The sequence below is a fragment of the Salvelinus alpinus genome, chromosome 5 (assembly GCF_045679555.1).
Source record: "Salvelinus alpinus chromosome 5, SLU_Salpinus.1, whole genome shotgun sequence".
Lineage (NCBI taxonomy): Eukaryota > Metazoa > Chordata > Actinopteri > Salmoniformes > Salmonidae > Salvelinus > Salvelinus alpinus.
In genome coordinates this window covers 64,351,099-64,377,564 of record NC_092090.1, presented here as the reverse complement: position 1 = coordinate 64,377,564, position 26,466 = coordinate 64,351,099, and the positions used below count along the sequence as shown (strand labels likewise).

The 26,466-nt window shown below is 43.5% G+C and overlaps 1 protein-coding gene across 4 annotated transcripts in view; it reads left to right on the top strand.

Moving 5' to 3' along the window:
* Positions 1-26,466, top strand: part of tncb (tenascin Cb) — a 108,628-nt gene that overhangs the window by 75,474 nt on the left and 6,688 nt on the right. For 2 of the 4 annotated variants that reach the window (XM_071402685.1, XM_071402684.1), the window contains exons 6-13: positions 269-422; positions 2,953-3,222; positions 4,066-4,251; positions 6,277-6,366; positions 6,789-7,052; positions 23,357-23,632; positions 25,036-25,158; positions 25,928-26,071. In XM_071402685.1, coding sequence (XP_071258786.1) covers positions 269-422; positions 2,953-3,222; positions 4,066-4,251; positions 6,277-6,366; positions 6,789-7,052; positions 23,357-23,632; positions 25,036-25,158; positions 25,928-26,071 — 1,507 coding nt within the window. The remainder of the gene's footprint in view (positions 1-268; positions 423-2,952; positions 3,223-4,065; positions 4,252-6,276; positions 6,367-6,788; positions 7,053-23,356; positions 23,633-25,035; positions 25,159-25,927; positions 26,072-26,466) is intronic. The other 2 variants (XM_071402686.1, XM_071402687.1) reach the window with 2 other exon arrangements.

Sequence of the window (26,466 nt, the reverse complement as noted above, 5' to 3'; positions counted from 1 at the left end):
CACCAAGTGTTTCTGCCCCAAATGGCTCCCTACTCCCTATATAGTGCACTACTTTTGACCTGAGCCCAATTGGCCCTGGTCAAAAGTAGTGCACTGTAAAGTGAATATGGTGCTATTTTGGGAAGCTGCCTAAGCCTAAGCTTGCCTTTGAGGTGGGTAATGATAGATACACTAGATAGATAGGTACTTTATTAATCCCCAAGGGGAACTGTGCCATTATGAACCATGCCATATAATTTTAATGATTGGTGTTGTTTGGTGTCGGCAGAAAGAGGAGAACGGGGAAATTCTGAACTCCCTGGGCAGCCCTGACACCATGTTTGAGCAGTCTGGGCTGGGACCTGGTCAGGAGTACGAGGTCAAACTGGAGGTGGTGAAGAACAACTCCAGCGGACCCCCAGCACGCAAGAACGTTTTCACAAGTGAGTGTACATCCATTTGTTTACAGGACAACAATTTACTCCTCCAGGCAAATAACCCCCCCCCCCCCCCCCCCCCCCCAAGTATATGCACTTGGTGGCACTGTGATACCCAAGGTTTACAGAATCATATATACAGTAGGCCTTTGATTTAATGCCTCAAGGCTTGAATGTCTTATCTCTGAAGAAGCTTTGAATTAAATGTTCAGAATTCATTCAGAATTAGATTTTTTTTCATACCTGCCAATGCGGGCTACACACAATTACAGGTAAATAACTAATTCAAATATGGAGAGCTTCACACAGGGACCTGCCAGCATCAAGTCTACTGTAATGCTTGTATTCATGACATATTTGCATGGGAATAAGCCATAAACCCCTCTTACGCCATTCTGACCTGCTGCATACATTTTTAAATATGATTTCCATCAATACAGACAGACTCAGACGCGGCTTTCAGCTGTCAAAGTTACACACAGAAACACATTGTCACCTTGATCCAATAGATTTCTTGAATATCCCCTCTGCTGCAGCTCTGAGATTGTGTCCTAAATGCGACCTTATTTCCTATGTAGTGCGCTACTTTTGACCAGGGTCCTATGGGACTAGTAGTGCACTATGTAGGCGACAGGGTACAATTTAGGATGCAGTCGGACAGTCGGTCCAAGGCATCCTGAAGTTCCAACATTGAGTGATTAGCTCATTACTTTTCATATCATCGTCTTGATTTACTAGAGGCAGTAAAAAGCCATCACTACCCCCTTGGAAGGTTTAACAGTTATGAGGAAATAATATTTCCATCAGGGTGCTGCTATCAAGGCTAATGGCTTGTATCAGTGAGAAGTACTTTGGGTTTGTGATCAATATAACTACAGGTTTTGGGGTTGAAACTATACTCCAACTGCCAGCTTGGTTCCCACCAACCCTCTCACCAGCCAAGCTATTTTTAGGTGGCTCGAGGGGAGGTTAAAATACACTGCACCACCAACACATTCAAGACTGGTAGTCATCGAGAATGGTGTTTTATTATATATATATATTTTTAAAGCTTTGTGGAACATTCCAGCACTGAAATGGGATCTGAACAGAGTGTGAGCTTTTGACCCTGCCCCAGAGAGTTCTGTTACAACCAATCAGAATAAGGCCATTTCAATATGCTGAAGAAAATGTTCTTCACAAGGTTCTCTACTAACCTTTATGGCCTCACCTCCATCCCAAAGCAAGGTCAGACTCTCTCTGCTTATTTATGGTTTGATAACTACCCCCGGTTTGCCAGAGTAAACGGAGCAAGGCAAGGAGAAGCCATTAGCCACCTGACATTCTCCTCTTATAGACCTCCTCTGTAGGATCGGAGGGTACTTTGTAAGTTAACGCATTGACTGTCACTATAGGACTAGCATTTACAACGTGTGTGAAGTCTATAACAATGGAACCTGAGCACCATACTGGGTGGTGTTAAGCATACGCACATACGCACACACACACACACACATACGCACACACACACACACACACACACACACACACACACACACACACACACACACACACACACACACACACACACACACACACACACACACACACACACACACACACACACACACACACACACACACACACACACACACACACACACACACACACACACACACACACACAGCAGCACTGGGATGGGGTCCCCTATATCTCCATGTCACTCAAGGCTTCTTTATGTCTGCCATTAACACACATTGACATACTGTAGTGGGATTTGCATTCTGGGGGTCTAATTGCATGGAGTGATCCCATCCCCCCCTCACTCTCCCCTTCCCCTCCCCCCACGGTGTGTATGTGTGTGGGATGGAGGCACCACTTAGGAGACAATCACAACCGCACATTTGCACGCACACACACGCGCACAAGCACACAGCCAGTCTCATTGGGGGTTAAATCTGTGTTAAGCTCCAATGCAGGTTCCATGTCTTATCTCCCTTTTGCAGAAGGTTTGACTTTCCTGAAGTTGCTGAAAGTGACAAATCAATTCCATCACACTGTAGGGAAAGTGCCTTTCATGCTCCAGGTTTTGATGTGTACTTACATGAACAACCGCATGCATGGATGCATACTAGAAAATGCAGTGTTTTCAAACTGTTATTGGTAGTACATGCTCTCACTATTCATATTCAACCCTGTAGCAAAGGTTCTGATGAGAGCACACACTCTCTAACCTGGATTCCAAGTCTCTCTGCCCGATCCTTGTTGTCTTACCTGGGCACCTGCACCCAGTACCACTTCCTCCCTTGCCCAGTGCATTCCTAAATAGGCAACCTGCCTTAATTTAACAACCAAACCCCCTTCTTTGGCCTACGAACCTTATGAATGCTTACTAAATGCTTATTAAATGGGATTCGACCAAAATAGCACCGTATTCCCTATATAGTGGACTACTTTTGAGCCGGTACCATAGGGCTCTAGTCAAAAGTAGTGCTCTATATAGGGAATAGCACCCTGTGTTCACCCCACCCCCTTTTCTGGCCTCCTCTCTCTGCAGAGATCGATTCGCCCAGAGAGGTGGATGTGCGTGACGTAACGGACACCACAGCGCTGGTGACCTGGTTTCTGCCGGTGGCCATAGTGGACGGGGTGAGCGTGACCTACGGGCCCAACGACAACCCCTCAGACAGGAACACAGTGGAGCTGTCCTCCAGCGACACACAGTACCACCTGGGCAGCCTGAACCCTGACACAGAGTATGAGGTGTCTCTCATGGCCAAGAGGGGAGAGATGACTAGTGTGCCTGTGTCAGAGAACTTCCTAACAGGTAAGACACGAGCAATGTCCCAATTGGTACCCTATTCCCTTTATAGTGCACTACTTTTTTTTTTATCAAGGCCCATTACTGCTCTGGTCAAAAGTATTGCACTATATAGCAGGGTTGGGGTCAATTCCAATTTCATTTGAAATTCCAATTAAATTCTTGATTTCACTCATGAAGTGGAGAATGTACATTGAATTCAATTCGAATTTCAACAATCGTCAATTTACACAATTGGAATTGAATTGTAATTAGACTGTTTGAATTAGAATTGTAAAAACATTTAATCTTTGTAATTTAATTTAATTTAATTCAATATTTGTATATGTCCCAGTTAATATAATTAATGCAGTATCAAAAGTTGACTACATGATTTGTTTAAGTAATTTCAACTTGTATTTCTATATTTCCAGTACAGCTAGGCTGTCTGAACAGATCAGCCTGAAAGCCTGAGGGAATTTAATTTTAATTTTAATTTGTAGAAGTTCTGGGGATAATATTGAATCGGGGAATGAATTATTGGAATTACCTAACATTGGAATTGAGAGGAATTGAATTATCTCAGAATTCAAATAATTGTATTAAATGGAATTTACAGGGATGGAATAGAATTAGAATTGAATTTGTGGAATTGACCCCAATCCTGCTATATAGGGAATAGAGTTCCATTTGGGATGCAGCCAAGGAACCTGGAACAAGCCTTTCAAACAGCACTAGGGTTGCAAAATTCGGTAAAAAAAAAAGTGGTGGTCTGTTCTCAACTGGGTGTCTGGAACACACATGGTACTGTATTTACATAAGGATCATACCATTCCCACTCCGACTGATCTGTGACTGGATGTGTTCCAGACCTGGATGCCCCGCGGGATCTGCAGGCGGTAGAGCTGACTGACGAGAGCATCACTCTGGAGTGGAAGAACAGCCAGGCTAAAGTAGACAACTACCGCATCAAATACGGCCCCCTCTCTGGAGGAGACCACGGGGAGCTGCTGTTCCCTACCGGACCCCTGGACACCACCCAGGCCAAGATCACTGGTAAGTGATCTCATTTGAATATCTGTAAAACCCTGGCGAAGGCAAAGGGCTCAAATGCGTTAGTTATATCAATAAAGATGTTATTTTTTTATCTACTTCAACTACCCTTCAAGAGTTTCTCTTCCAAACAACTTCCTCTTCACTTCAGTTAGCTCCTCAATTCAATCAGCTTTGTTGGAGAGCGAGGTAGTGGTGGTGTTCCGTTCCCTTTGGTAAGACAGAACCCATCCCACTAGTCCAGAGTTACAGGATGCTGTGGTGGTGGTGATGTTGAGTAATGTCTGGTGGTGCTAGTCTCGTTTCCCACTCTACAGGAAGTGAGGAAGTGAACTGTGCTTCTGGTACAGTTTCAGTTTTTAGATACTTTTGTTTTCTTTGAGTTTACATTAACTCATTAACTCTTTGTAACGCTCGTCGTATGAAGTAGAGGGAGAACAAGGTGCAGCGTGGTAAGCGTTCATGATTTTTAATCAAACTGAACACTGAAACAAAAAAACTAAGTAGAACAAAACGAAACAGTTCTGTCAGGTGCAGACACAAAACAGAAAACAACTACCCACAAAACACAGGTGGGGAAAAGGCTGCCTAAGTATGATTCCCAATCAGAGACAACGATAGACAGCTGTCCCTGATTGAGAACCATACCCGGCCAAAACATAGAAACACAAAACATAGAATGCCCATCCCACATCACACCCTGACCTAACCAAATAGAGAAATAAAACGGCTCTCTAAGGTCAGGGCGTGACACTCTTTTAAAAAAAGGATTGAAAAAGGATTTCTTTCAATGTGATAACAGCTTTAAATCAGCCATGCTATCTTTGTGTAAATGAATAGATATTGTTTGTCAATGTAAACGGCGGCGTCGCTCTGCCAACTATTCAGCCGCCAAGCATTTGTGGTCCTCTTTCAAAAATGTTCTGCATTATATTCAATGCACTTACAGTATTTCCAAATGGCCTGCTTTGTTTTTGTGTCGTGAAACATTTGCCCGGGCACAAAAGCCCCCCAATTTATTAGAAAACAGCCAAAAGGAGAGTGCAATTCGGGCTTTAAATGAAATAACACTGCTGCTTGTTTCAATGTGAGCTCCATCCTGGTCAAACAAGAAAAGCAGGGAGGGCCTTTTTTCATCCGCATGCGTCGGCTCCCAGAATGCACCATGCTTTGAGGTGGGCGGACGGACGGACGTGTTTTTCTAAACCATGTGCCACTGCATTGAAGGATTAGGCTCCCTAGCTGAGAGAAAAAGGAAAAAGATTCCAAACCAGTAATAGTGTCCTTGGGAGGCCCATCCCCTGTATATAAGGCAGTGTGTGCATTCCAAATGGCATTCCATTATCTACATAGTGTTTTACTCCCTACATAGTGCACTACTCAAAAAAAGGGCACTCTGTAGGGAATAGGGTGCAATTTGGGACACACCCAGTGTTTCTATTTAGCTGACTGACGTCCCCCTCCGCTCCTCTCTGATCCTCACACACCTCAGCACTTTTTTCACACAGTTATTATCTGTAATTGCCTTCACGCTTGTGATTTTATTGATAATGAGTTTCCTCTGCATTAGGTGTAATTTCATGCTGCAAGACTCCTTGTGCTTGGCTGCCTAGTGACCTCTGTGGGAGTTAATAAAGGAAATAAGGGCAGTTGGACTGAGGGCTGTTAATTGCACCTCACACAGCGATCTCAAAAGCCTCTTATATCACAGCAAATGTTGTTTCTGGCCCATAGAGAGCCTCTTCTAGAGCCATCAGGGCAAATAGAGGTTCCAAATACAGGTTCCAGGATGAAGAGGCTGAAACCCAATTATGCTTGAATCTTTTTTTAGGCAATTAAGACCTTGAAGAGCTTGAGTCTTTTTCATTGTTGTCGAAGCTATTAGCTGCAAACAGCTGAGTGTTTTTCTATTACACTATTTTCATAGATCAAAACCTGATCATTGGTCCATACAACAAAAATATGTTCCTCATACTCTGTTTGCATACATCCGGTACAACACGTGTTATTTGTCTGTGTGTTGTGTAGGCCTGAGACCTGGGACAGAGTATGGGATGGGAGTGACTGCCGTGAAGAGTGAGCGTGAGAGCCTTCCTACCACCACCAATGCCGTTACGGGTGAGATCTATTCACTTTTACTGTATTGTAAATGAATACATTGTGTTGTTTACTGTCATGGATAGTAGTAGGAATCTACTAATTATAATTCCCATTGAACTATTTACCTCCTACAATCCACAAATAGTTATCTCCACTTGTCTTGCACAATTTGAAAACTACAGTCAGACATCCTAGTCTTGTTAGCCTGAAATACACTCCTTCTATATTTCCTATTCTATATTCTCCTTCTATATTATGTATTCTATATTCTCCTTCTATATTATGTATTCTATATTCTATATTCTCCTTCTATACTATGTATTCTATATTCTTCGTCTATTTCATATTATTTGTTCTATATTATCCTTCTATGTTCTATATTCTCTTTCTATATTTCATATTATGTGTTCTATATTCTCCTTCTATATTCTAATCTTCAGCATTGGATGCGCCTAAAAACCTTGAGGTGGAGTCTTCCACTGAGACTCAGCTGGTGCTGGTGTGGCAGAAGCCGGTGGCTAAGATCGACAAGTACAAGTTGCTATATGTGTCAGCCGACGGGTACAGGGCTGAGTTGACGCCCTTCTCCAATGACATCAAGTTCACCCTGAGGAACCTGACGCCTGGCATGCTGTACACTATAACCCTGACCGCTGAGAGGGGACACAAGCAGAGTGGCCCCACAACCATCTCAGCAGCAACAGGTCAGTGAGGACTATTCTAGCCTTGTCCCATACATAGAATTAGAATGAATAGAGCAGGTATCCCCATTCAGGTCAGTTATGCCATAATGGGAGGACTAGCGGCCATATTGAGTGTCCCCTCATTCTATTTACAGTATATGGTCCCATACTGCAGTAGCCACAGGTCAGTGTGGACAGAACCTCTCCAAACCTGGTCCCATACATATCTTTTTATGGTCTCAGAATGTACAGTATGTATACGAGCCACAGGTCAGTGTAAACAGTACTGGAATTGTCAAGCCAAATCTTCAATTGAATTGACAATAACTGTCTTGACAATGACGAGTTGGCAAGAGCACAAACTAATCTGGAACAAGGCTAACAGTACACCTATCCTAGCCTGGTTCCAGACTGTATGTACAGTATCTAACTCTATCTTCATTGGCTAAAGCACAAACAGACTGGACGACTAGGCTACATCTCTTCACATGATGAGTTTTAGAAAATAATTATGTTAGGCTATACCTTAGCACTACCACTATTCATCTTCCATTTATATTAACTATCAACAATCTCTTACTGTATCTTAAAAAGCTATAGGAGGGATTTACACTGTCCATCATCCATGTTGATGCTGTATAGTAGGGGTATTGAAGAAAGCACTTTTTTTTATTCTGTGAGAATCAGTTTGGGCTGTGTTTTGTGAGGTTTGGTGCTGTAGGGTTTTTTATTATATGGTTTTGTACTGTAGGACCCCAGCCCTTTTCTGATTAACCAAAGATTCCGTTTTGCTCTCGAGGCCTGCAGCCAAACCTAGGCAATGAATTGAATTCATTGTTACTACTTTTCTGTCTGTCTCTGTTTCCCCCCTCAAGCCTTTAATTTAACTGAATGTGGGTTTATTTGACTTATTTTACTGAAATAAGGAAAGAAAAAGAAAAGATGATTGTGATTTTCTTTGTTGCTAGCCCCAGTGGTCAGGGTGCTTCCAAACCAAACATTTGAGAAGAAAGTCCTCCAGTTATGTAACAGGGTAGCCATTCATATGTATGGCTATGGGCAAAAATTGAAAACGCTGGGATGGAAAACGCTGTGATGGTTCAGAATAACTTTATTTTGTTGAATCTGTGTCCCATGCTGCCAAGGTGCAGAATGGAGGCAGTGTGTGTGTGCTCCATACAAAGCTCATACATGTGATAATTGTTAGAGGGAGCCCATTCCCCTGTGTTTTTTTGTGTGATTTGACCACGATGAACTGTGGGTCTGTCAGATAAAAGGACACATGCGGGAGCCCCTGTTAAAACATTGTGTCTCCGAAATGAACACTCCTCTAATCCGCATACAGCATTCGTTCCTCCGACCGTTTTTAGCGTCTCCAGACGGGTAATGCAAACACAAAGCATGCTGCATGTTAGCAGGGATATAAAGGGATTGGACAAGGGGAGAGGGGTGTGGGGGTTGCCCACCCTTTCGCCCCCACCCCAGGTCTGGGCCTTACTTGTGTTTGACAATCATCAGGCATTGAAAGGATTACAAGAACCTGAGTTCAAGTGTTTGGAGGCCCACTGGAGTGAGCAAATAAGAAACACTATACCTCTGGCGGGGAAAAAACGCTCAGGAACAGCGGTTCTGAATTTTGAATGCTGAGCAAGTAACCAAAATTGATTTGATATAATAAATCTCCCGGTAAATTGAAAGTACCAGATCAGTCCAGCAGTCAGAAATGTACAGGAAGATCAGGAGACGATAAACCTGCAGTTTTACCATCATTTAGGCTAATCTGCAAATTCAGGGACTCACCGAGTTGTGGGGAGCCTTTGTGTAAACGGAAGACTCAGGCACAATGAGTGAAAACTGTTTGATTGATCATATCTTGAGCAATAGTCAAAGGAGTCAATAACCTGATTGGAATAATGGAATAAACACATCAGAATGTATTGGCTTCAGTGCCCTGCACACACCATACAGACTATGACGTATAACCCTAGAGTGTAAACAAAGCCTTATTAAGATTCTGCTGTACAGAACCCTCTTCTTTAGTAGTTTGGTGATGGTTCCATACGCCCACGTGAACCAGTGGCGGTCAGTGCCGTTTAAGATGAGCGAGGACGATTATTTTTTTGTGGGCATGGCCTTATTTCTATTACAGCATATTGGATGACTGTCATTCATATTCCGTTCACCCAGCTCAATGTAACATCGACAGGTTTAGGCCAGGGTTTCTTAAACTATGGGTTGGGACCCAAAGTGGGCCCTGAGCATGTGAGCCAGTGGAGGCTACTCAGAGGAGGAAGGGGAGGACCATCCTCCTCAGTGAATACATTAAAAAAAAATTGTAAACAGATAAAACTATACAAAATATACTAAACATATATATATATATAAACTCAGCAAAAAAAGAAACATGCCTTTTTCAGGACCCAGTCTTTCAAAGATAATTCGTAAAAATCCAAATAACTTCACAGATCTTCATTGTAAAGGGTTTAAACACTGTTTCCCATGTTTGTTCAATGAACCATAAACAATTAATGAACATGCACCTGTGGAACGGTCGTTAAGACACTAACAGCTTACAGACGGTAGGCAATTAAGGTCACAGTTATGAAAACTTAGCACACTAAAGAGGCCTTTCTACTGACTCTGAAAAGCACAAAATTAACGATGCCCAATGTCCCTGCTCATCTGCGTGAACGTGCCTTAGGCATGTTGCAAGGAGGCATGAGGACTGCAGATGTGGCCAGGGCAATAAATTGCAATGTCCGTACTGTGAGACGCCTAAGACAGAGCTACAGGGAGACAGAACGAACAGCTGATCGACCTCACAGTGGCAGACCACGTGTAACAACACCTGCACAGGATCGGTACATCCGAACATCACACCTGTGGGACAGGTACAGGATGGCAACAACAACTGCCCGAGTTACACCAGGAACACACAATCCCTCCATCAGTGCTCAGACTGTCCGCAATAGGCTGAGAGAGGCTGGACTGGGGGCTTGTAGGCCTATTGTAAGGCAGGTCCTCACCAGACATTGTAAGGCAGGTCCTCACCAGCACAAACCCACCGTCGCTGGACCAGACAGAACCGGCAAAAGGTGCTCTTCGCTGACGAGTCCCAGTTCTGTCTCACCAGGGGTGATGGTCGGATTCGTATTTATCATCGAAGGAATGAGAGTTACACTGAGGCCTGTACTCTGGAGCGGGATCGATTTGGAGGTGGAGGGTCCGTCATGGTCTGGGGCGGTGTGTCACAGCATCATCGGACTGAGCTTGTTGTCATTGCAGGCAATCTCAACGCTGTGCATTACAGGGAAGACATCCTCCTCCCTCATGTGGTACCCTTCCTGCAGGCTCATCCTGACATGACCCTCCAGCATGACAATGCCACCAGCCATACTGCTCGTTCTGTGCGTGATTTCCTGCAAGACAGAAATGTCAGTGTTCTGCCATGGCCAGCGAAGAGCCCGGATCTCAATCCCATTGAGCACGTCTGGGACCTATTGGATCGGAGGGTGAGGGCTAGGGCCATTCCCCCCAGAAATGTCTGGGAACTTGCAGGTGCCTTGGTGGAAGAGTGGGGTAACATCTCACAGCAAGAACTGGCACATCTGGTGCAGTCCATGAGGAGGAGGTGCACTGCAGTACTTAATGCAGCTGGTGGCCACACTAGATACTGACTGTTACTTTTGATTTTGACCCCATCCTCTTTGTTCAGGGACACACTATTCCATTTCTGTTAGTCATATGTCTGTGGAACTTGTTCAGTTTATGTCTCAGTTGTTGAATCTTGTTATGCTCATACAAATATTTACACATGTTAAGTTTGCTGAAAATAAACGCAGTTGACAGTGAGAGGACGTTTACTTGTTTTTGAAAGAAAAGCTAATTTTTGGTCCATTAAAATAACATCAAATTGATCAGAAATACAGTGTAGAGATTGTTAATGTCGTAAATGACTATTGTAGCTGGAAACGACAGATTTTTTTATGGAATATCTACTTAGGCGTACAGAGGCCCATTATCAGCAACCATCCCTCTTGTGTTCCAATGGCACATTGTGTTAGGTAATCCAAGTTTATAATTTTAAAAGGCTAATTGATCATTAGAAAACCCTTTTGCTATTATGTTAGCACAGCTGAGAACTGTGGTTCTGATTAAAGAAGCAATAAAACTGGCCTTCTTTAGACTAGTTGAGTATCTGGAGCATCAGCATTTGTGGGTTTGATTACAGGCTCAAAATGGCCGGAAACAAATAACTTTCTTCTGAAACTCGTCAGTCTATTCTTGTTCTGAGAAATGAAGGCTATTCCATGCGAGAAATTGCCAAGAAACTGAAGATCTCATACAGCGCTGTGCACTACTCCCTTCACAGAACAGCGCAAACTGTTTCTAACCAGATTAGAAAGAGGAATGGAAGGCCCCGGTGCACAACTGAGCAAGAGGACAAGTACATTAGTGTCTAGTTTGAGAAACAGACGCCTCACATGTTCTCAACTGGAAGCTTCATTAAATAGTACCCGCAAAACACCAGTCTCAACGTCAACAGTGAAGAGGCGACTCCGGGATGCTTTGACGTCCTCCAACCTATCAGAGCTCTTGCAGCATGAACTCACATTTTGTCCACCCAATCAAAGGATCAGAGAATGAATCTAGTACTGAAAGCATAAAATACAGCTAGATAGCACTGCAGTGTATAAAATGTGGTGAGTTGTTGACTCAAAGAGAGATAAAGGCAATAGTCGAACAGTTTTGAACAAATACATTTCCTCCAAAATGAAGGAGAGACAAGAGAAAAATAGAGAGAGAGTTCTTCATTTTTTTCACTTTCTATTTCACTTACTTAGCTAGCAAATGCAGCTAGCCTACTGAAACACCCTGCTCAAACAGAGGAATGATCTGTTAGCTAGATGGCTATGACTTTCCAACACAACACTGGAACTCTTCCAATTAAAGGTAAGCTTTTGGTTTACTAATATATTGCCACCGGGGCCCGCCGGTGTAACTGCTTACTGACTGAAAACTGTAACGTTACTGCATGATTGTAGCGGGTTTACTAACGCGTTAGTTCTATCAGCTATGCTGACTATGATGTTACCGCAGATAGAACAATGAGTTTAGTTATACATATCTTTGTTGTTACTTTAGCAAATATGGTGACAACGATGTAGGCTGTGTAGCGGTTTGGCTTGGAAAGGTTTTTTCGCCTGGTCACATACAGCTAATGTGTTGTGCATTGAAGTCCACAAGTGAAGGGAAGAGGTGAGAGGAGGAGAGCGCATGAGAAGAAATACAACATGGGTGCTATGAAAGTGAACTGTGTTTACACGTAATCAGGGGTGTATTCATTCCACCGATTCTGTTGAAAAACGATTTCTGTATCAGCTAGATGCAGGCAAGGCAGTATTCAATGTCACTGTCAGTCCATGTGTCACTGTCTGTCACCTCAAATTTGTCTCTCGACCTGTGTGCACCTATAAACTTTATAAACATATAAACTTTCATTCATAGGCTAGGTTGTAGCAACCTCATGATGGGTATAGGGAAAAGTTGTGTATCATATAGTAGCCTAAACCTATCGCTGTTACGGTGAATGGAATATGAATAAGAGTCATCCAATATGCTCTAACAGAAATAAGGCCATGCTCATGAAAAAAAATCCTCCCTCATCTTAAATGGCAATGACCGCCACTGATGTGAGCGGTGGGTCGCGAGTTATGAGTAAACATTTATAATGACACACTATTTCTTCTTAATTTCGGTCGTTCAAGGACAGAAAATGTCTCATTTGGGTCTCGAGCTGAAAAAGCTTAAGAATCTCTGTTTTAGGCTACTACATGATACTAAAACTTTCCCTGTACCCATCATGAGGTTGCTACAAATCAAATCAAGGTTTATTTGTCACGTGCACAGAATACAACAGGTGAAAACCTTACAGTGAAATGCTTACTTACAATCCCTAACCAACAGCGAAATTTAAGTAAAAAATAGGTATTAGGTAAACAATAGATAAGTAAAGAAATGAAAAAAACTGAAAAATGACTGTGAAAATAACAGTAGCGAGGCTATATACAGGTGGTACCGGTACAGAGTCAATGTGCGAAACCTAGCCTATGAATGAAAGTTTACAGCGTAGGTGCACACAGGCCGAGATAATTTTGAGTAATCAATTGAGGAGACAGACAGTGACGCCTTGCATTCAATACCGCCCTGCACAGTCTTGCCAGCATCAAGCTGATCTAGGGTGTAATCATTAGTCCAACAGTTGCAAATTTGAGTTTTTATTGGACAAATTAGGGAAAGGGGGATACCTATTCAGTTGTACAACTGAATGCATTCAACATAAATGTGCCTTCCACATTTAACCCAACCCTTCTGAATCAGAGAGGTACGGTGGGCTGCCTTAATCGACATCCAAATTCAGCAATGTTTATCCCCTTTTCGACTCAGTTTGCTTCCTTTTAAGAAACAAACACAGTTCACTTTCATAACAGCCACATAAAAACAACATGCTCTTTGTTTATATGATTCCTTCTCGCAACTATCTATGCGCTCTCCTCCTCTTACCTTTTCCCTTCACTTGTGGACTTCAGTGCACAACACATCAGCTGTCTGTGACCAGGCGAAAAAACCTTTCCAAGCCAAACCTTCATATCATGACTGCTAACCACTACACACAGACTACACCTTTATCATGTCATAGTCAACATATTAGAACTAACTAGAACTAATGTGTTAGTAAACCTGCTACAATCATGCACAGTCAGTGTACAGTCAGAAAGCAGTTTAGCAGTTACAATAATTTAATGAAACCAAAAGCTTACCTTGACTTGGAAGAGTTCCAGTGTTGGATAGCAGTAGCCAGCTAGTTAACATAGCAACCCTCTCTGTTTGAGCCAGGTATTTGAGTAGGCTAAACTAGGTAGCTGCAATCTCTAGCTAAGTGAAAGTGAAAGTTTAAAAAAATACAATCAAATCTCTTTCTCTCTCTCTCTTGCTTCTCCTTCATTTTGTAAAACAATTATTTGTTCAAAACTGTTCAACTATTGTCTTTCTCTCAATTTAAATCAACTACTCACCACATTTTATGCACTGCAGTGCTAGCGAGCTGTAGCTTATGCTTTCAGGACTAGATTCATTCTCTGATCCTGGACAACATGCCAGTTCATGTTGCAAGAGCTCTGATAGGTTGGAGAATGTCCTCCGGAAGTTGTCATAATTACTGTGTAAGTCTATGGAAGGGGGTGAGAACCATGTGCCTTCTAGGATTTGTATTGAATTCAATGTACCCAGAGGAGGAAAGAAGCTAGCTGTCCTCTGGCTAAACCATGGTGCTACCCTACAGAGTGTTGCTGAGGCTACTGTAGACCTTCATTGTAAAGCAGTGTGTTTTAATCAATTATTTGGTGACGTGAATATATTTAGTATAGTTTTATCTAAAATAATTTTTAGTTTTTAATGTTTCACTATTTTTTATTTTATGAAATTCACTGAGGAGGATGGTCTTCCCCAAAGTTCCAGGAACAACACCAGAAATATTGTTGAATTTTAAATAAGTTTTGATGTTTGATACATTTTTTTTATTTTACCCCGTTTTCTCCCCAATTTCGTGGTATCCAATTGGTAGTTACAGTCCTGTCTCATCGCTGCAACTCCCGTACGGACTCGGGAGAGGCGAAGGTCGAGAGCCGTGCGTCCTCCCCGAAATACAACCCAACCAAGCCGCGCTGTTTTTTCACACAATGCCCACTTAACCCAGAAGCCAGCCGCACCAATGTGTCGGAGGAAACTCTGTGCACCTGGCGACCGTGTCAGCGTGCACTGCACCCGGCCTGCCACAGGAGTTGCTAGTGCGTGATGGGAAAAGGACGTCCCTGCCGGCCAAACCCTCCCTTAACCCGGACGACGCTGGGCCAATTGTGCGCCGCCCCATGGGTCTCCCGGTCGCAGCCGGCTGCAACAGAGCCTGGACTCTAACCCAAAATCTCTAGTGGCACAGCTAGCACTGCGATGCAGTGCCTTAGACCACTGCGCCACTCGGGAGGCCCTTTTGATACTATTTTGATAAAAAATGTTGCATGACAATTTCTCCTCCAAATTTCTCCTCCAAACAAAGTGCCTGTCCTGCATGTTTTTGAGATGATCTCGTCTTGACAATAAGTTATTTTATTCATCCGATCACATATCCATCTGCATGTGCTAAAGGCCAAACCTGAGACCCTGCCACAGTTGCTTCTGATGACTGAAAATGGGAGGAGAGACAATTAATCCCAAATGGCACAGTATTACCTACAGTTGAAGTCGGAAGTTTACATACAACTTCGCCAAATACATTTAAACTCAGTTTTTCACAATTCCAGACATTTAATCCTAGTCAAAATTTCCTGTCTTAGGTCGGTTAGGATCACCTCTTTATTTTAAGAATGTGAAATGTCAGAATAATAGAGGAGAGAATGATTTATTTCATCTTTTATTTCTTTCAACACATTCCCAGTGGGTCAGAAGTCTACATACACTCAATTAGTATTTGGTAGCATTGCCTTTAAATTGTTTAAATTGGGTCAAACGTTTCGGGTAGCCTTCTACAAGCTTCCCACAATAAGTTGGGTGAATTTTGGCCCATTCCTCCTGACAGAGCTGGTGTAACTGAGTCAGTTTTGTAGGCCTCCTTGCTCGCACATGCTTTTTCAGTTCTGCCCACAAATGTTCTATAGGATTGAGGTCAGGGCTTTGTGATGGCCACTCCAATACCTTGACTTTGTTGTCCTTAAGCCATTTTGCCACAACTTTGGAAGTATGCATGGGTCATTGTCCATTTGGAAGACCCATTTGCGACCAAGCTTTAACTTCCTGACTGATGTCTTGAGATGTTGCTTCAATATATCCACATCATTTTCCATCCTCATGATGCCATCTATTTTGTGACGTGCACCAGTCCCTACTGCAGCAAAGCACCCCCACAACATGATGCTGCCACCCCCGTGCTTCACGGTTGGGATGGTGTTCTTCGGCTTGCAAGCCTCCTCCTTTTTCCTCCAAACATAACGATGGTCATTATGGCCAAACAGTTCTATTTTTGTTTCATCAGACCAGAGGACATTTCTCCAAAAAGTCCAATCTTTGTCCCCATGTGCAGTTGCAAACCGTAGTCTGGCTTTTTTATGGCGGTTTTGGAGCAGTGGCTTCTTCCTTGCTGAGCAGCCTTTCAGGTTATGTCGATATAGGACAAATTTTACTGTGGATATAAATACTTTTGTACCTGTTTCCTCCAGCATCTTCACAAGGTCCTTTGCTGTTGTTCTGGGATTGATTTGTACCTTCAGGCGTTCGGGAATTGCTCCCAAGGATGAACCAGACTTGTGGAGGTCTACAATTTTCTCTCTGGGATCTTGGCTAATTTCTTTGGATTTTTCCCATGATGTCAAGCAACGAGGCACTGAGTTTGAAGGTAGGCCTTGAAATACATCCAAATGTACACCTCCGATTGACTCAAAGGATGTCAATTAGCCTATCAGAAGATTCTAAAGCCATGACTTAATGTTCTGGAATTTTCCAAGCTGTTTGAAGGCACTGTCAACTTAGTGTACCTAAACAAAGTAAATGTCCTAACTGACTTGCCAAAACTATAGTTTGTTAACAAGAAATGTGTGAGTTTTGAGTGGTTGAAAAACGAGATTTAATGACTCCAACCTAAGTGTATGTAAACTTCCGACTTTAACTGTATATAGTGCGCTACCTTTGACCAGGGCCGATAGGGTTCTGGAATAGGGTGACATTTGGGACACAGGAAATACACTACATGACCAAAAGTATTTGGACACCCCTTCAAATTAGAGGGCTCTGCTATTTCAGGGACACCCGTTGCTGACAGATGTATTAAACCGAGCACACAGCCATGCAATCTCCATAGACAAACATTGGCAGTAGAATGGCCCGTACTGAAGAGCTCAGTGACTTTCAACGTGGCACCGTCATAGGATGCCACCTTTCCAACAAGTAAGTTCGTCAAATTTGAAGAACTTGACTGGTCTACACAGAGCCCTGACCTCAACCCCATCGAAAAACTTTGGAATGAATTGAAAAGCCGTCTGAGAGCCAGGCCTAATCACCCATCATCAGTGCTCGAACTTTCTAATGCCCGACCTCACAATACAAAAAAAACACAAGTTTTAAACCTCTTGCCACTCAAATCATGCCTCTCCCATAACCCATTATCACCTGACAATACCTCTTCCCACATTGTGTGTTTCCCTCACTTTGATGCACAGACTGTAAAAGATATTTTGAAACCAACCGTCCACGGTATAGAACCACCCCGCCCAGACCAAAATTATTCAGTTCACATGAGACCTGGCATGGCCTGCGGTGAATCAATCTTTGATCCACCCTTAGCACACTATCTGCCTGTCAGGACGTGCCATGAGATAAAAAAGCACCTGAAGCATTTCTAAACTGTCAGTCGGCCCCCGCGTTGTGATCTTTACCACGGGTAGTGAGTAGTGGCCGACTGCAAAGAGACAGCAGAGACCCAACAGGTGCATTGATTTATCCTCTCGAACCAACCAATAAAGGTCATTGTCAACAATTCACATTCTGCGGATTACAATGTTGTGGACTGAATGGAGCGTGAACAATGTACAGAACAATCTCACTTCAAGACTACTTGCTTTGTTTGCTGTTAAAAGCCATTGAGGATTTTGGCATGTGCTAAGACGTTAAGCAGTAGTTACAATAAGTAATAAGTATTTGTATGCAGTGGCAAAACTAGTAGAGTTGCATGATATTAGTTCTAAATTTGCAACATTTTCTCTTCGCCACATGGCAAAATGTGTAGAATTGCAAGAAAGGAACTTTTCAACTTCAAAATGTTCTCTCCGCCAGCCATCAAGACGGGTGCCACTACAATGTTTTGCCAGCGAGGTGTTGTCCAATGTAGTAATCTATTTTCAGTTGGGATTTAAGTTGGGTTTCAGTTTGGTTACAGCCATCTGTTTTACAGCATAGAGTACATAGATGAACCTGGCCTCTGCATACTTCTGCTGTCATGGAGAGAATAATACCGGTCATTTCAGATCAGTTAGCCCCCTGGTACCACCCACTCTACAAAAACACTCACATTGAGACCCCTGGTACCACCCACTCTACAAAAACACTCACATATAGACCACTGGTACCACCTACTCTACAAAAACACTCACATAGAGACCCCTGGTACCACCCACTCTACAAAAACACTCACATGGAGACCCCTGGTACCACCCACTCTACAAAAACACTCACATAGAGACCCCTGGTACCACCCACTCTACAAAAACACTCACATAGAGACCCCTGGTACCACCCACTCTACAAAAACACTCACATAGAGACCCCTGGTACCACCCACTCTACAAAAACACTCACATAGAGACCCCTGGTACCACCCACTCTACAAAAACACTCACATAGAGACCCCTAGTACCACCCACTCTACAAAAACACACACATAGAGACCCCTGGTACCACCCACTCTACAAAAACACTCACATAGAGAACCCTGGTACCACCCACTCTACAAAAACACTCACATAGAGACCCCTGGTACCACCCACTCTACAAAAACACTCACATGGAGACCCCTGGTACCACCCACTCTACAAAAACACTCACATAGAGACCCCTGGTACCACCCACTCTACAAAAACACTCACATAGAGACCCCTGGTACCACCCACTCTACAAAAACACTCACATAGAGACCCCTGGTACCACCCACTCTACAAAAACACTCACATAGAGACCCCTGGTACCACCCACTCTACAAAAACACTCACATAGAGACCCCTGGTACCACCCACTCTACAAAAACACTCAGATAGAGACCCCTGGTACCACCCACTCTACAAAAACACTCACATAGAGACCCCTGGTACCACCCACTCTACAAAAACACTCACATAGAGACCCCTGGTACCACCCACTCTACAAAAACACTCACATAGAGACCCCTGGTACCACCCACTCTACAAAAACACTCACATAGAGACCCCTGGTACCACCCACTTTACAAAAATACTCACATAGAGACCCCTGGTACCACCCACTCTACAAAAACACTCACATGGAGACCCCTGGTACCACCCACTCTACAAAAACACTCACATGGAGACCCCTGGTACCACCCACTCTACAAAAACACTCACATAGAGACCAGGCTGCACACACCACACTTTGTTCTATTGAGGTCTCGCTTTCTGTCTTGCCTCTCACCTGCTAAAAAAAACGACGTCAAATTAGTTGTCCCTCGTCTACTTATTTGGTAACTTTAAAAGGGATATGTTTGAAATGATCCTTTCAAAGCAAATTTTAAACAATTCTTTATTTTGACAAATTGAGGTTTTTCCATTGCATACTCACAGTATAAACAATACGGGTATTGTATCATTGTTAGTAAACATCAAAAGCACATGATAGTTCAGCTGTTCCCAGATAATGATGATTCAGCAAATGGATGGATGGAGAGTCAGTGGTTTCTTCAAGTCCCTGAGGAGCTTTTGTTTCATTCTGTGAAGGCTCTGTTCTGTATGCAACCCCAGTCCTCCCTCGATCCCTAGACTCGGACCGCTCTGCTCCGCTCCCAGACCCTCTGCTCCTCATTCTCATGCTCACATTGACACTGTGGCCTGGAGCCTGGCGCCTGGTGTTGGGGTGCCAGGGACTGTTGCGGCTTGCTGGGACCATGGCTCAATGTGGCACATATTCAAGTCTGCTCTGAAGCCCATTGTCTGCATGCTAATGATCTGAAGAGAAACCAGCCCCAACCCCAACGTTTCGTAATTGTATGTTAGTTAAAGGGAAAATATGGCTGTTTTTTTTTCATTTACTGAAAAGTTTCAGTTTTGGAGCTACCATGTTTTCTTCAGACAGCGACTAGCCTAAACATAATCCATATACAACACTATGAAGTATCCATACAAACACTGTCAGTCTGTCTCCATTGATTGATTAGTTTGTGTAATGTATGTTCAACACACTTCTGAAAGAAGTCGAGAAACAAATGTTTGCACTCCTGGGTTGCGTCCCAAATGGCTATTCCCACTATATTTTACCTTTATTTAACTAGGCAAATCAGTTAAGAACAAATTCTTATTTTCAATGACGGCCTAGGAACATTGGCTTAACTGCCTTGTTCAGGGGCAGAACGACAGATTTTTACCTTGTCAGCTCGGGGATTCGATCTTGCAACCTTCCAGTTACTAGTCCAACACTCTCACCACTAGGCTACCTGCCACCCCATATATAGTACACTACTTTCGACCAGGGCCTCCATGTCCCTCTCTACCACCCTTCCTGCTTCCCTGACTGACTGGCTGACTACTGTATCTAAAGCAGGACTGTTCCGCTCCCAACGAAGAGTGACAGCACCTGGGATTTGTCTACTCTTGTTTTCATTTTCCACCACTTCTTCTCACAACAAGATCCCTCGTTTCACGTCAGCCGAATCCTCTGGGTTCACACTGGCTCAAGACCTTGCGGGCCTGACGTTTGGTGTAGTGTTCTAATGAGTTATGTCCCTGTATCTAGCCAGGCAGCACTGAGGCGGCACTGAGTCCACTTCGGGGTCTATGGCAGTCCGTCTCTCATATATAGCAGAGATACTTTAAAACTGCTGTGGACCACCTTCTATCCATCTGTAACTCTGTTTCTCCAGGAAGCAGCTTTAGTTTAATGAGCTGCTGTCTGTATGCTGCATTGCAGGCAGTCGGTCTAACCTCTCTCTCTCTCTCTGACTTCTGCCGAGCACTTCCTCTAACAGCTGTAGACTCCTGCTGGCTCGGCTCCTCTACTCTTCCTCAGCCATTATTAGCTACTGCTAATGACTAGTTAACACAGTTGGCTTTTACAGCACTGTATACGGCCGACCCATCTGCCCTGACGTCACCCAAGCTCTTAAAACTCTAGTAAAACTCTGTCTGTCTAATGTTCCTTTTCTTCTGACTGTAGATGACTTTTCGTATCAGTGTATTATGGAACTGATGCACAAATCCCATGTACAGTGAGGGAAAAAAGTATTTGATCCCCTGCTGATTTTGTACGTTTGCCCACTGACAAAGAAATGATCAGTCTATAATTTTAATGGTAGGTTTATTTGAACAGTGAGAGACAGAATATCAACAAAAAAATCCAGAAAAACGCATGTCAAAAATGTTATGAATTGATTTGCATTTTAATGAGGGAAATAAGTATTTGACCCCTCTGCAAAACATGACTTAGTACTTGGTGGCAAAACCCTTGTTGGCAATCACAGAGGTCAGACGTTTCTTGTAGTTGGCCACCAGGTTTGCACACATCTCAGGAGGGATTTTGTCCCACTCCTCTTTGCAGATCTTCTTCAAGTCATTAAGGTTTCGAGGCTGACGTTTGGCAACTCGAACCTTCAGCTCCCTCCACAGATTTTCTATGGGATTAAGGTCTGGAGACTGGCTAGGCCACTCCAGGACCTTAATGTACTTCTTCTTGAGCCACTCCTTTGTTGCCTTGGCCGTGTGTTTTGGGTCATTGTCATGCTGGAATACCCATCCACGACCCATTTTCAATACCCTGGCTGAGGGAAGGAGGTTTTCACCCAAGATTTGACGGTACATGGCCCCGTCCATCGTCCCTTTGATGCGGTGAAGTTGTCCTGTCCCTTTAGCAGAAAAACACCCCCAAAGCATAATGTTTCCACCTCCATGTTTGACGGTGGGGATGGTTTCTTGGTGTCATAGGCAGCATTCCTCCTCCTCCAAACACGGCAAGTTGGGTTGATGCCAAAGAACTCCATTTTGGTCTCATCTGACCACAACACGTTCACCCAGTTGTCCTCTGAATCATTCAGATGTTCATTGGCAAACTTCAGACGGGCATGTATATGTGCTTTCTTGAGCAGGGGGACCTTGCGGGCGCTGCAGGATTTCAGTCCTTCACGGCATAGTGTGTTACCAATTGTTTTCTTGATGACTATGGTCCCAGCTGCCTTGAGATCATTGACAAGATCCTCCTGTGTAGTTCTGGGCTGATTCCTCACCGTTCTCATGATCATTGCAACTCCACGAGGTGAGATCTTGCATGGAGCCTCAGGCTGAGGGAGATTGACAGTTCTTTTGTGTTTCTTCCATTTGCGAATAATCACAGAAACTGTTGTCACCTTCTCACCAAGCTGCTTGGCGATGGTCTTGTAGCCCATTCCAGCCTTGTGTAGGTCTACAATCTTGTCCCTGACATCCTTGGAGAGCTCTTTGGTCTTGGCCATGGTGGAGAGTTTGGAATCTGATTGATTGATTGCTTCTGTGGACAGGTATCTTTTATACAGGTAAGAAACTGAGAATAGGAGCACTCCCTTTAAGAGTGTGCTCCTAATCTCCGTTCGTTACCTGTATGAAAGACACCTGGGAGCCAGAAATCTTTTTGATTGAGAAGGGGTCAAATACTTATTTCCCTCATTAAAATGCAAATCAATTTATAACATTTTTGACATGCATTTTTCTGGATATTTTTGTTGTTATTCTGTCTCTCACTGTTCAAATAAACCTACCATTAAAATTATAGACTGATAATTTCTTTGTCAGTGGGCAAACGTACAAAATCAGCAGGGGATCAAATACTTTTTTCCCTCACTGTATGTTCTGTTGCAGTCACAGCATCGATAAACTGAGGGTTGAATTTGATCAAACTAGCTGGTTAATAACACTGTACCTATCTACACCAATAAAATGCAAAATCATTCTTACCTAGGGTTGCACAATTCCTGGAACTTTCAATAAATTCCCTGGTTTTCCAGAAATCCTGGTTGGAGGGCTCTGGATTTCTTGCTTATTCACTCCTGATTCCGGGATACCTCCAACCGGGATTTTGGGAAAACCAGGGAATTTATTGAAAATTCCAGGAATTTTGTAACGTTTACACTCACCACAGTGGATGTGATAGGTACATACACTAAGCACAAGGTTTTCTACCCATGTATAGTTGTGTCGAAACCTATTAAGATGCCTAAGTGGTATAAACACTTCACTTATGCCTGACACAATGAGTACTAGTGCACAAAAGTCAACATGAAAATCATTATAATTCTTGGAAATAACCTCTTAATTTCCCCCAGGATAGGGTATGTAACAACACTTAATTAATGCATCTTGTGAACCTGCTCTTCTTGTTTGACTCATATATATCCATAACTAATTGTGATGTCTATTGTACATACAGATGGAATAACTGTTACTTCCTGATCTTCTGTAATCTTCATAAGAACTTATTTAAGTACTCTTGAGGTCTAGGGGAAGGAAAACAACATGTCTTCCCTTATCACCCAGAAGCTGAACCCATCGTGGAGTATCTCTTGGTCTCCGACGTCACATCAGACAGCTGTAAACTGGCCTGGTCAGCGGAAGAGGACCTCTTTGATAGTTTTGTCATTATGATCAATGATACAAACGACGACCTCGCTTCTCCGCAAGAGGTGGTCGTGCCCGGGGAGGAGAGAACAACAGTGCTTACTGAGCTAATTGAGGACACAGAGTACAAAATTGAGCTCTATGGAGTCATTTCGGGACAGCTCTCCAATTCTATTTCCGTGGTGGCAAAAACAGGTACGCGGTATGACATCACACCAGCAATGGCCTAGGGCTACTGGATAGATTATGTTAGGAATGTATTCGTTGCAACGTGTCAGCTTCTTTTAATACTGTAAATTGTATTTTCTCAATGTCTCAATGTGTACTCCTAAAATAACAGCATGGAAATGGGGTCAATGTTGGGTCAGTGTTGAATATCTTCATCATTGCAGCCATTTTTGTTTGCTAACCTGATAACATTGTGTGATAATATTTGTTCAAGGCAACAATCTGGTAGAATTATAAATAGTTAGCTTGCAAATTAATTATTAAAACCTGCTTGGGCTGCCTTGTGTGTCTTGTGTCAGCAGCTGTGTGTGATGTGTCTCATCGTGGTTTGTTTACCCAGTTGGACGTGTCTGTTCAGTGCTCACTGTCCTGTCATTGTCTTGTCTGTCAGCACTCTTGAGTGATTCCACTGGAATCATCCAGCAGCCCTCTCATCTTAAACCAGTCCCAGTGTCTGTGAACTAACACACTCTCTGTCTGTCTGTCTGTCTGTCTGTCTGTCTGTCTGTCTGTCTGTCTGTCTGTCTGTCTGTCTGTCTGTCTGTCTGTCTGTCTGTCTGTCTGTCTGTCTGTCTGTCTGTCTGTCTGTCTGTCTGTCTGTCTCACTGTAAACACCATACTCAGCTTCTGATGGCCTCTCATTCACGGGGATCCAGAGAACTGCTCAGGAGATTTACTCATCTATTAATTTGCTCCGTTTTTTTGTCTCTATCTGTCAAGTTGTCTCCAATGTTGTCTTTGGCTGGCTTGCACCAAATGCGTTTGTCTAATTGTCTTTAAACTGTAAAGGGAAAGTTGTCTGTCTGTCTGTTGAGTGTCTGAATGGCTCTCTCTCTCTCTTTCTGGCTGTCCCCTGCCTTCTCTGTGTGTATGGCTTCACTCTTGGGTCCAGTGGCCCTGCCGCATGTTTCACTTTAGTGTGTCTGCAATGGGGGCAAGTTAATATCCCATGCAAGATACTGTGGCTCAGTGCTGACGACAGGCGTTGGAAGCCCTGGCCTCTTTGTTTCAGTCTATCTCCTTTTATCTACTTTAACTAGTGGTTCTCAATGCTGGCGTATCTGCTCACACTAAAATAATAGAATAATGTGTGTTTTCTGGGTTATTAATGGATTTAATATGATCTTTATGGATGTATTAGGGATGGGATCTTCAGGAATGCTTTAGGGATGTGTTTTCCTGTTAAATGTTTTTATTTTTTATTTGTAACCAGTATTATTTTATAAAAAAATGTGATGAGGCATTATTTGATATCCTAGGATCTGGTATGAATTTCTCTCCACTTAAAAGTCTGTCCACGGCGTCTTTAGCTAACTAGCTACCTGTCTTCTGTTTGTTTGTTGTACTCTCTATCATTTATCCTATGCCAGGGCTGGGCACACCCACGGGCATCCGCTTCTCTGAAGTCACTGATACCTCTGCCACCGTACACTGGGCAATCCCCAGAGCTCGAGTGGACAGCTTCCGTGTCACTTATGTCCCTGCTCAGGGAGGTGAGTACATACAGATATACCTATACTAAACGTACCAGTGGACGCTGCTAAGGGGAGGACGGCGTCAAACACATAGAAACCATTCCGCTCCAGCCATTACCACGAGCCCGTCCTCCCCAATGAAGGTACCACCAACCTCCTGTGATACATACCTATACTGTGCATGCAGTGGCTGCAAAACCAGGGGTAAGTCATTGACACGTTTGGTGTGGTCATATGGCATTCGTTTTTCATTTAATCAATGAAAATAAATAAGGTGTTTTTTGAGTCTCTGTAAAGAGAACTGATCTATCCTGTGGAATCCTATGTTAGTCTCATTCTGCCCTCTAGTGGCTGTTCTGTCTATGTGAGAGGATGTGGCAGTTTGAAAGCAGGGAGTCAACACAACTTCTATGTCAACTGCTCCGCGACTGGTTCACTATTTCCCCTCACTACTTGATGATAATGAAAACACTTTTTGGGAGCACATTCTATGAAGTTCATACGCAAAATGCTTTAGAATGCCTTGCATTATAATACACTTATGATGTGTTATGACACTAACTTTGTATACAGAATCAGACGTCTGGCTGACCTTTTGACCGTGTGTGTGTGTGTGTGTGTGTGTGTGTGTGTGTGTGTGTGTGTGTGTGTGTGTGTGTGTGTGTGTGTGTGTGTGTGTGTGTGTGTGTGTGTGTGTGTGTGTGTGTGTGTGTGTGTGTGTGTGTGTGTGTGTGTGTGTGTGTGTGTGTGTGTGTGTGTGTGTGTGTTTGTGTGTGTGTGTGTGCAGGCGCTCCCAAGACTGTGACAGTGGGTGGAACTGAGACTCAGACCGTGCTGCCAAACCTGACCCCTGGAGTTACCTACCAGGTGTCCGTCATTTCTGTGAAGGGACAGAAGGAGAGTGAGCCAGGCTCCAGCAGCGTCACCACAGGTGAGGTTCACACTTGTTCACAACACAAGGGATGTGTCCCAAATGGCACCATATTCCCTATATAGTGCACTACTTTTGACCAGAACCCTATTTGGGATGCAGACAAGACTTTAGTTTACGTTAACGCAAGACTACATACACATACTTAAGACACTGAGTGTACAAAACATTAAGGACACCTTCCAAATATTGAGTTGCACCCCCTTTTGACCTCAGAACAGCCTCAATTCGTCAGGGCATGGACTACAAGGTGTCGAAAGCGTTCCACAGGGATGCTGGCCCATGTTGACTCCAATGCTTCCCACAGTTGTGTCAAGTTGGCTGAATATCCATTCTTGATGCACACGGCAAACTGTTGAGCGTGGAAAAACCCAGCAGCATTGCAGTTCTTAACA